The sequence below is a fragment of the Pseudophryne corroboree genome, chromosome 4, assembly GCF_028390025.1.
Source record: "Pseudophryne corroboree isolate aPseCor3 chromosome 4, aPseCor3.hap2, whole genome shotgun sequence".
NCBI classification, from domain to species: domain Eukaryota; kingdom Metazoa; phylum Chordata; class Amphibia; order Anura; family Myobatrachidae; genus Pseudophryne; species Pseudophryne corroboree.
The window spans coordinates 246151210-246163469 of record NC_086447.1 but is presented as its reverse complement, the minus strand read 5'-3'; the positions used below and the strand labels follow the sequence as shown (position 1 = coordinate 246163469).

General features: G+C 44.1%; 1 protein-coding gene across 6 annotated transcripts in view; it reads right to left on the bottom strand.

The window, feature by feature from the left end:
- XRN1 (5'-3' exoribonuclease 1) overlaps positions 1-12260 on the bottom strand; it is a 425124-nt gene that overhangs the window by 49443 nt on the left and 363421 nt on the right. For all 6 annotated transcript variants that reach the window (XM_063916003.1, XM_063916004.1, XM_063915999.1 and 3 more), the window contains one exon: positions 2164-2207. In XM_063916003.1, the coding sequence (XP_063772073.1) occupies positions 2164-2207 (44 nt within the window). The remainder of the gene's footprint in view (positions 1-2163; positions 2208-12260) is intronic.

The window sequence follows — 12260 nt, the reverse complement described above, 5'->3', positions numbered from 1 at the left end:
CCCTGCGGGCAAGTGCAGCTCTGTGCCGTACACAAGGCTTAATTCAGAGGCGATCGCTGCAACGCACGTGTACCCAGTGTGATGTGAAAGTATCTCACTGGTGCAATCGCCTCTGCCTGATTGACAGGCAGAGGCGGTCGCGGGGCGGAAGGTGGCGCGCCAACGGCATTAGAACACCGTTGGGGGGAGGAGGGTGCGCGCGGTCTAGACAACGCAGGCAAGTCCGGACCATTGCTGTGGCGGGCCGAGGAGGCTGCGAAAACGAGTGCGAAAGCATCGCCGCCGTGTGATGATTTTGCACCTGTGCGGGGCAGGAAGGGGGGGGGGGGGGCTTGACACGTGGGGTGGACTAGTCCTATGTTGGGCGTCCACCGCATGTCAGAGAATCTGATCATAGATGTGCTAATTTTAGTAAATCTACTATCACCTATGAATCACCCCCATAGTACTGTTGAATCCGCAGCTCCATAGGACTGTGTACAAAAATCTGCAAGTCTGGGGAAGTTAGGCCCATGCGTTGCAAGCGTTTACATGCCAATGCAATGGCAACTCACTTCCCTCATGTTTGACTGGGACCCTGTAGCGATATCAGGGACACATACACTATGTAGACAAAAGTAACTGGGGTATGCCATTAGCCGCGGTAATTCTTTGCACAGGAAAAAAAAAAAAAAAAGGCTTTTATCACGATTTTTTTGCCCAACATTCATTATCAGACTCTTTAATTATAGCAGTTCGTTCCCATGCAAAAATCATGACCTGTTTTTCACTCAGCAACACATAGGATCAGCGAAAAGACGCGGACCTGTGTGTTTATGCGGCTGTGGAATAAATGGTTACTTATCCCTGATAAGTAACAGCATTAGGGCTAATAAGATAGCCCCGGGCAAGTCAATTATCTGCTGTAAATTGCTGCGGCTAATTGGATATCTCCCTAAATAAAAGAAAGGCTCATCTCAAACAAACACAAGAAGATTGTGGTGTACAACAAATTTCTTTTAAAATGTGCAGACATCCAACTGGTTTTCAGTTGCTACGCATTTTGAAGTAGTTAGGCCTCAAAGTAATCAGGTTTGAGAATTGCAGTGATAAATATGCTGACCCCCATATCCTCTCCAATCAGGATTGTACTGTATACATTCAACAAACTATATTCAACTAAGGATCTAAAAACGCAGTTTACTTTCCATGCACCATACCCATTAAAAGAAATTGTGTGCTTGTACAAGACAAACTAGTCTGAAAATATAAACCATCATTTCAATATTGACCCATACACACTAGGTGAGGTTACTCACATTCAAACATAGTGGCAGCATTGCAGTCTTCTGAATGCTGCCTGCTCCCCCCTTGGAAGCATTTTATCCATGTTACTCAATTAACCATGAAGTTATTTATATGATAGACATCAAGATTGTGTAATAGCCAATCCCCAGCCTTAAATATTCCTGAAGATCTCAGACATACAGGGAAACCCAAGTTCTGGCAGTAACGGTGGAGAAAATGCAAAGATCCAGACTAGAAGGATCCCTACTACTGGTTTACAGTCATGTTCAGCTGTGCATCATGCAGACTAGAAGGATCCCTACTACCGGTTTACCGTCATGTTCAGCTGTGCACCATGCAGACTAGAAGGATCCCTACTACCGGTTTACCGTCATGTTCAGCTGTGCACCATGCAGACTAGAAGGATCCCTACTACCGGTTTACTGTCATGTTCAGCTGTGCACCATGCAGACTAGAAGGATCCCTACTACCGGTTTACCGTCATGTTCAGCTGTGCACCATGCAGACTAGAAGGATCCCTACTACCGGTTTACCGTCATGTTCAGCTGTGCACCATGCAGACTAGAAGGATCCCTACTACCGGTTTACCTTCATGTTCAGCTGTGCATCATGCAGACTAGAAGGATCCCTACTGCCGGTTTACCGTCATGTTCAGCTGTGCATCATGCAGACTAGAAGGATCCCTACTGCCGGTTTACCGTCATGTTCAGCTGTGCATCATGCAGACAATGTGTCAACTTCGAGATACTACAGTCTGACTACTGTATAAACTTTTAAAAAGTGCTACATGTTTTTTTGAAGGGATGTGATGAAAATTCTACGTAAATTCTATTGTGTTCCACAAATGAATTCTTAAAAAAATAACTTTTGGCTTACCTGTTTATTTACATCCTGATGTCGGATCTCCTGCTTTGGAAACTCTGCATATTAAACATATTTTATAATATGAATTGCAGAAAAGCAAGAGATAAAGTATATTGCACGTACAAACAATGGGTCACAAGTCTCAAATCAGCACCAATTTCACAGCCTCAAGGGCTAGGATCACTAGTAGTATTATGCCAATGAAATGTTAGCTACTTATGATTTATTTAAAAAAAAAAAAAATAGAAAACACACAACTTTAGACATGTGTGATCATTATACCACTGGACAGCATAAAACAGTCTAATGCGGTGTATGGTTTATTTATACCAAAAATTCTCCAAATGGCAAATGTGAAAGCCTTGGTGTGGCTTCTTCATATTCCTCGGAGAGGATTTCTTGTACTCAATTCCTCAAAGTCTAGGGGACACTGCTGACTGTGGGTTTAGAGGCACTAAAGAGTTTTGAATAAGTTAAAAGGTCAAAGTCAAAAGGAAACCTCAGCATACAACAGTACAACTAACGACCAGGGAAGGAAAGCAGTATCTCCTAGATGAACACTAAGGAATTGATTTTACAGCGAGTACAAACGATTAATTTGTTCTATTTGGGGGACAGTGCAGACTGTTGGACTTCCCAAAGTAATCCTCAAGGGGGAAGGGGGTCCACCAACCAAGCAAAGCACAAAACCAGACGCTTAAAATGGATTTCAGCAGCCACAAATATGAACAATTGTGGCCACAAAGTGTGGAAACTGGAAAAGGTGGAGAAAGACTGCATGGAGGAACAAGGAGCCTTCTGGCACAACAAAGGCATCCAGCCGTGATGTCCAATTAGCACTCATGGACTGAGGAGAATGCACCTGGAGAGGGTATGTGGCTAGCTGACCAAAAGAGACATAAGCCTACTGTACAGCAAAAGTGATCCAAAAAGCAACAGACAACTTGGAGGCAGGCCAGACCTGCCAGTGAGCACCAGAAAATAGACCAATAAGTAGTCTGATCGCTGAACAGATATGGCCTGTGCCACATGACTCGCTAAGCCTAACAAAAACCAAGAAGCGGAGAGGACTAACAGGATCACGACAAAAAAAAAATAGGAATTTAATACCCAACAGTAATTCCTTTTCTCGTAGTCCGTAGGGGATACTGGGATGGTCTAGTATCAAAAGGGGTATAGATGGAGTCCATTGGAGCCTTGGCACGGTAAATTTCTTCAGAGTGTGCTGGCTTCTCACCTCTATGCCGATCTTGCAGACCCAGTCTAGGAAAACTATGCCCGAGGAGACGAACATACTATTAGGAGGAAAATAGACAAGAAAGTGGTGAGAAACGAACCAGCACACAAACAAGAGGATAGCAACGCTAACCACAACTTTAAAATAGGGACAGCAACAGCAGACCCAAACAAGAACACCACTTGCAGAAATAACGAAAGCACAGAGGCGGGCGCCCAGTATCCCCAACGGACTACAAGAAAAGGAATTACCGGTAGGTATTAAATTCCTATTTTCTCTAAAGTCCTAGGGGATACTGGGATGGTCTAGTATCATGGGGAAGTACCAAAGCTCCCAGACCGGGTGGGAGAGTGCGGAGACCCCTGCAAAACCGATTGCCCAAACTGAAGGTCCTCTGCAGTCAAGGTATCGAACCTGTAAAACTTTACAAACATGTTCGAACCTGACCAAGTAGCAGCTTGGCATAACGGTAAGGCCGAGACACCCCGGGCAGCTGCCCAGGAAGAACCTACCGACCGCGTCGAGTGGGCCTGAACAGACCTTGGCAGATGCAACGCTGCCAAAGAGTAAGCCCATTGGATCGTAAGCCTGATCCAATGTTCAATTGACTGCTTCAAAGCAGGACAACCAATCTTGGTAGCGTCAGAGAACAAAAAGCGAATCAGATTTCCTGTGACGAGCCGTTCTCTTGACATAAATCTTCAAAGCTCGAACCACGTCTAAGGACTTTGGCATAACAGACATGTCGGACACCACAGGAAACACTATCGGCTGATTAATGTGAAACGCCAACACCACCTTAGTCAAAAAGTGAGGGCGAGTTCTGAGCTCCACTCTATCCACGTGGAACACCAGATAAGGGCTCTTACAGGACAAGGCCCCTAATTCTTAAACATGCCTTGCCAAGGCCAACAACATGACAGTCTTCCATGTCAAATACTTCATGTCCACCCTGTGTAAAGGTTAAAACCAGTATGATTGGAGAAAAGTCAGAACCAAATTGAGATCCCATGGCGCCGTGGGAGGCACAAAGGGTGGTTGAATACGAAGGACAGCCTTCAAGAACGTCTGTACTTCCGGGATAACAACCAACTGTTTTGATCTGACCATCTTCCTGGCTTGGACCATAGTCGAGATTACCTTGCCGGGAAGACCTTTCCTGGCTAAAATCTCCCTCTCAACTTGCCGTCAAACGTAGCAGAGGTAAGTCTTGATAGACGAACAGCACCTGCAGAAGATGATCTTCCTAAAGTGGCAGAGGCCAGGGTTCTTCGAGGGACATGGCCAGGAGGTCCGCATACCAGGCCCTGTGATGCCAATCCGGGATAATCAGAATTGCCAGAATGTTTTCCCTTTTTAGCCGTTTTAGAACTCTGGGAATGAGAGGAATTGGAGGGAACAAGTACACAAACCGGCAAACCCACGGCGGCGTCAGAGCTGCCACCTGTGGGTCCCTTGTTCTGGAACAGTAACACAGCAGCTTCTTGTTGAGCAGAGATGCCATCACGTCGATCTGCAGGCAGCCCCACCGATGAATCGGCAGCTGAAACACCTGCGAGTGAAGGCCCCATTCCGACGGGTGCAGATCGTGTCTGCTGAGGAAAGTCTGCTTCCCAATTGTCCACTCCCGGAATGAATATGGCCGACATGGCCCTGGCATTGCGTTACGCCCAGAGAAGTATCTTGAACACCTCTTGCATTGCGGCCCTGCTTTTAGTTCCTCCCTGTCCGTGGCTTAATAATATTCCGAAAAGCCAATATTATAGGATTCGACGTAATTGTTCTCATATTGAACAATTTGAGTTACAAGCATCCGAACTAACTACCTCGTTCATAAACCAAGGCTATCCTATTAAAATTATTGAGGAGGCATTAGCAGAGGCACGACTTAAAGACAGAGATTCTTTATTAGTACATAGAGATGTAAAGGACTCCTCTTTTAACATACATCAACCTAGGTTTATTACCAAATTTAATACGTGTTCCCGAGAACTTAAAAATATTATTAAAAAGAACTATCCTATTTTAAAAACAGATAGGATTCTATCCACGGTATTGGAGGATCAACCATGTGTCATCTTCAAAAAAGCGCCAAATTTACAAACTTTTTTAGCACCCAGTCACTTTTCTTCATTTGAGCCGAATATAGAATCTAATAAAGTTATTGGGTCAGGTAAGATAGTTAAATCAAAGGGGTGCTATAAATGTAGAAAAAAATAGATGTACTACATGTGAATTTATAATGGATAAAGCCACTAGGGTGTACTCAACAACATTCAAGACTTATTTTGATTTACGTAGTGTGATTGATTGTCGTACCATCTATGTTGTTTATGTCATCAATTGTATGTGTGGCATTCAATACGTTGGGCGTCACACGTATGCTACACATACGATTTTTAGAACATAAAAACAACATACGGAGGGGTACAAGTCAACATAGCCTTGTGAGGCATGTGATACAAGAACATGATGGTGATATCAAATGTATCAAAATACAGGGTATAGAACAGATCAAGCCCGCTACTAGAGGAGGAGATAGATATAATTTACTGTGTAAACGTGAGGCTTTCTGGATATATACACTGGGGACCTTATTCCCCAGAGGCCTCAATGACTGTATAGAGATGAATAATATCTAGAATATATTAGTGATGAGCGGATTCGGTTTTACTCGGTTTTACTCGGTTCTCAAAACAGCATCTTATTGGCTCACGGATGTCACGTGTTTTGGATAGCCAATAAGATGCCGTTTTGAGAACCGAGTAAAACCGAGTAAAACCGAACCTCGCTCATCACTAGAATATATACTGTTTAGGAAAGTCTAGTAACCTCCTCTTTGAGATCCTTACTCCTCTATACAGTTTGGTAGGTGTTTAGGTAGGTAACACTCTTAATACTATACTTATGATATTTGTAGTGGCCATATATATATATATAACTCATTTCCCAAAAATTTGTTATCTGTTTTATTATTAGGTTTATTAATTTATTTGAGTATATAGGCTTTTTTACTTTATTTTGGGTTGGACGTAGTTATATTGGGTAAAAATGCCCATGCTTCATAATTAGATATCTTATGAACCTATTCGGGCTATAGATATCTGACTCTGACTGTCAAAATATATATTCATATATATTATCTAGATTTCTTTGTTATGTAGCATAATTGTTATTGAATTAAATGTGTTACTACAGGGGAATATTGTCGGAGTGATTGTCAGGAGGTGGGTGGTGGCGTCTCGTAGGTCATATTTCCCTCAATATTTATCATATCTTGATTCTTCATTCATTTATGCCTATTTATTTTCACTTTTCCTTTCTTTAGTGTTTGGTCTCTAGTTTATTATTTATTTTTTATGATTATATGTACTAAGTGCATGATGATTATAATTTATTATTTTATGAAAAATAATTGATCACAGAGTGGGACCCGAACCCGGGTCTCCACCATTCACAGTCTCGAGCATTAGTGTGGTGAGCCACACAGACTAATTATATAGCTTACTGGTTGGAAGTTATATTTCACATTGATTTGTGTTGTATTATATAGTTTGCTCTCTCCGTGATGCCTTATTATATTGAGAATTATTATTTAGTTGTATAATACATTTATATATTTATTTTTATTAATGTATGTGTCTATTTTGATGTTATAAGTCTGTTATATTAATAGGTTGATTTGTGTCTTGTATATAATAGAACAGCTTTTATGAAATCGCAGGAGACCTTTACACCTGTTATACTAATTGTAATTGGGGTGAGGCAAATGCTGATTGGCTATCAATCTCCTTAAATAGTGCAACATTTGAGCTTGGAAATTACCTTCTGATGAAACCGACTTGCCCTATGTCGGAGAAACGCGTTAAGGCTAAGGGACGTTAACTGCACCATCGTGAGCCCTGATTACTGCATTGTACAGCCGCAGCGCTTATTCCAATATACTGATTGGTTTTTCCAGCCGTGGTGTGTGGTTCCCCCCCTTTTCCTCCGCTGGGACATCCTCTGCATCCGACCACCGCATTGGCGAATACCGCATTGCCCAGGAGCTCTGGAAGCGGCCAGCTTTATACATCTGCAGCGGTGAGCAACCATTCTGTCGGATAGCAGTGGGGGATTGTAGCCTTACCACGTGCTGTGGGAGGAATCATCTCCATTCTTTCTTATTATTCTGAGGAACTTTGCAACAGTATCTTGAGAGGATTAAGTGGACCTGCTACGGTTCTAATTGTTCTACTAAGCACCTATCACCTATTCGGTGGGACATTGAACATTTACACTCCTCAGCTCAATTGCGAACTGCTTCCTCTTTTCCCTATATGCATTTGGGAATATCAGTGTTATTAACTATTGATTTCAGTGGTCTCTATTGGTGCGGTTCTACTTTATTTTATTTTTTAATGTTTAGCAATATTGCCTTTTAATAGGTTTAATAATAAATTATCTTTTTTATTTATGCGCTCTCTTATTTGATATCTAGACAATATTAGATTTGTTTGATTGGGTGTTCAGAGCACCTTTTGAGAGCAGCTATTGTTAATTAATAGACTCATTTTAAGATCAGTGATTATTAGCGCTTGATTTATTCCTCTTCATTGAGGATCTTGTGTTTTATGTATGCCACTGCTGTGGCGTTGTCTGACTGGACCTGAATGGCCTGATGTTGAAGGAGAGAAGAGGCCTGTAGAAGGTCATTGTAAATTGATCTGAGTTCCAAAATATTTATTGGAAGGGAAGCCTCCTGAAGTGACCACTCCCATGAAACTGGGCCCCTGGGTCACTGCACCCCAACCACAGAGGCTCGGATCCTTATCCAACAGAATCCAAGCTTGAACTCCGAAGTGTCGACCCTCCAGTAGGTGGGAGATCTGCAACCACCACAACAGGGAAATCGAAAAAATTAGTGCTTTCTCAACTGCGCACTGCCTACCATACATGTTAAGTCAATACAGGTAATAATAGAAATAAAAAGTCAATAAACTGATAACATCAATGTATGGACAGTCTTTTTTTCTCTTCGTTCTCTCCCAATCTCTGGTCCAATGGAATTCCCTCCGAGTAGGTCCAGTGTCCCTCAAAAGGTGGAAGAACACTATCATGTGATATGTCTCTGGTCCAGTAATATTCAAATGTGTTTCTTTAGAATGTACGAAGATGGTTTGTACCGTACTCACGTCTCAACGTGTGGTTCTCCTCATATAAAGGTTTCTTTTATGTTCAAAATCCTCCTGCCAGGGTGGATGGTCTATCACAGTTATCAGTATATTGACTTTTTATTTCCATTACCACCAATATTGACTTAACACATATGGTAGGCACTGTGCAGTTGAGTAAACACTCATTTTTTCGGTTTAAATCTTGAATTTGGGCTGCTGAGTGATACCAAGAGTCTACCTCAACTGCTGCCACATAGAGCGCAGTAGTTCACTATTTCCAATTTTAGTCACAACAGGGAAATCATTGCTTTTGGTGAGAGGAGTATCCTCTGGTGCATGTGCAGGTGTGATCCTGACCACTTGTCCAGTGTATCCAGTTGGAACGGACGGGCATGGAATCTTCCATATTGACTTGCCATCTTTCCCAAGAGGAGTATGCAAAGATGCACCGAGTTTCTGGTCGATTTCAGAACAGAATGAACCACTGACTGAATTGGCCGTGCCTTGTCCATAGGAAGGAACACTTTCTGAGACACCGTGTCCATGATCATCGCAGTAACTGAAGTCTCTGCGAAGGTTCCAGTTGGGATTTCTGTATGTTTTCCAACAAGCGTGGTCTGGACACTGCCTTTATGAGGTGGTCGTCCAAGTATGGAACGATGTTCACTCCCACCACACGGAGCTGGAGCATCATCTCCGCCATCACCTTCGTGAACACGCTTGGTGCCGTGGAGAGACCGAAGGGTAGGGTCCCGAACTGGAAGTGATCTTCCTTTAGTGCAAATATGAGGTAAGCATGATGAGGTGGCCATATTGGGATGTGTAGGTACGCATCCTTGATATCTAGGGATACCAGGAACTGCCCTTCTTCCAGGCCAGCAACCACTGCTCTCAGGGACTCCATCTTGAATTTGAACACCCATAGGTACGGGTTCAGAGATTCGAGGTTCAAGATCCACCAAACCGAACCGTCCGGTTTCGGTACCACGAACAGGCTGGAATAAAAGCCTTTGTTTTGGAGTAGAGGTGGAACTGGAACAATGACCTGCATACGCAGCAGGTTTTGAATGGCTTCGTGCAAGGTAGCCCTTGTGACAGGTGAAGCTGGCATGTTTGACTTGAAGAATCTGTGAGGTGGGAGCGCTTGAAACTCCAACCGGTAGCCCTGGGAAATTAGGTCTCGTATCCAAAGGTCCCGGCAGGATTTTCGCCAAACAGGACTGAAAAATTTTAGGCGCGCACCCACCTGTAAGTCATCCCGAGGATGGGGCCAATCGTCAGACCGAGGGCTTGGAAGAGGCAGAGTCTGAGCTCTGCTCCAGGGAACCAGTGGCCGCTGGACTGCGTGGTTTACCTCGGTTTGCTCTAGCGGCATTGGAAGCACCTCTGGCCTTGCCCCTAAACCTGGCCACTCGAAAGGACTGTAGAGAGGGGCCGGGGGAAGCACGTCTAGCTGGAGAAGCAGCAGATGGCAGATAGGTGGACTTACCTGCCATAGCTTGTGAAATCCACTTGTTTAATTCTTCACCAAATAGAGCCTCCCCCGTAATAGAAAGATTCTCAACACCCCCTTTTGAAATCAGCGTCCACTGACCACTGCCGCAGCCTTAAGGCCCTGCGTGCCGACACGGCCATAACCTGAACATGCTGCAGGAGCGTGATAAGCTCATCTGGAAACATGTCAAAACCCTTAATTATATTACCCGTCCATTTAAAAATGGCTTGTGTAACCCAACCACAAGCAATTGTGAGTCTTTGAGCAACTCCCACTGCTGTGTAAATGGATTTGAGCGTAGTTTCAATCTTACTATAAGCAGGGTCTTTTAAGGAGATAGCTCCCGGTACTGGCAGCATGAGCTTATGTGACAACCTGGACACAGAAGTATCCACAGTAGGAGGATTTTCCTACACCTTCCTATCCTCAGGGGGAAAAGGAAATTATGTCAGTAACCGCTTAGGTATCTGAATCTTTTTTATCAGGATTAACTCAAGATTCCTTAAACAGCGTGTTTAATTCTTTTGAGACTGGAAACGTAGCAGTAGACTTAGTTTTTACATAAAAAAATGACTCGGATACTATTTCCGTCTATTTATCAGGGATATTCAGTACCTCCCGAATAGAGTAGATAAGAGCTTCCACTCCCTGAGACAGGGTACAGTCTCCTTTATCAGCTTCCACCTCCTCCTCCACCAGGCCTGGCATATCATCACCTGAGTCAGACTGGAGAACATGGACGTTTTTGTGAAATAAGCAGAGGATGCTGAGAAGCTGGCCTCTGGTCAGAATTTTGTAACAGATTTTTTTAAATCTTGCCTCTCCTGCCTGGTAGTAGCCAGTTCAGATGATGTGTCTGTAATCATCACTTTAATTGAGTCCAGCCATGCTGGCTCCTGAGTGCTGCTTCCTTGTGAAGGGGGGCTGCACTGTGCACATAACAAAGATACCCCCGGGGGAGGGGAAAACTTTGTGCTTCAGGACTGACATATTACTTTTTTGCCTGACATACTGTACAGCAGAATACGCACACACAGGAACAGGTGAAAACACAGTAACACAGATAATCTGTTAGGTTGAGACAGAGAGGGAGAAAACCAGCACACCTTGGCTCTAGAGCTAAAACAGTGCTTTGTCAGGCATTAACTAGGAACCTTATATGAGGGACCTAGAATATTACATATACACATATTATATCGCTCCACCCCACTACAAACCCCCTTGGTACCAAACAAGGTGCTTTTGAGGGTCCTTGGAGGAGCAGCAGTTCTCTGCATGCAGCCTGTCTGTGAAGCAGCAGGAAATGGCGCCTGAGTCACTGGTCCCGCAATATTTATACTGGCAGGGATACAACTCTACATAGAAAATGGGGTAAAAACCCCTCTTTAGCATCAGCGCCAGTTTGTGGGCTTATACAGAGGGACAACAGCAGCCCCTCTCTGAGCTGTGTGCCTACCGCCCTAATGCCGCCAGGGGATCCGGGGACCCCGATTCAGTACTCCCCACCAGTGAGTCTCCAGCTAAGCAATTAGAGGTGGGGGCATGCTGTGGGGGAGAGCGCACTCCGCTTTGGGCGAGAGAAGCAACCCCCTTCAGGAGCTATTTCCTGTCAGCGGGGATCTGGACCATTAACCCTTGTATGAGGTTGGTACAGGTCCCCTCCCTAAATCCCACGATGCAACCAGTCCTACCTGAAAACAACAAACTAAAATAAATTTGGAGGAAAACTTTCTGGAACTCCAGAGAATGCACCCGGCTCCATTGGCAAATTTTTCTAAACTGGGTCTGCAAGAGGGGCAGAGAGGGGAGAAGCCAGCACACTCTGAAGAAATTTAAAGTGCCAAGGCTCCAATGGACCCCATCTATACCCCCTATGATATTAGACCACCCCAGTATCCCCTAGGACGTTAGAGAAAAAATAGGGAAACAATCTCCAGGATCAGGAGAAACCAATTATATTGGGAAGATGGCGTAGTGCAGAGCACTGTGCAAGCAAAGTGAAAAAGCAGGAATGGAGAACTAGCAGATGGAGCTGGCAGCTCCGAGACCTGCTGAGTAGAAATAATGTGCAACAAAACGCCACCCTCCAAAGGCTGAAGCGCCTCAAAAGCCAAACAGAGGTTTGCGGGACCAGTAGAAAAGACGGGACAAGTAGAAAATAAGAATTTACTTACCGATAATTCTATTTCTCGGAGTCCGTAGTGGATGCTGGGGTTCCTGA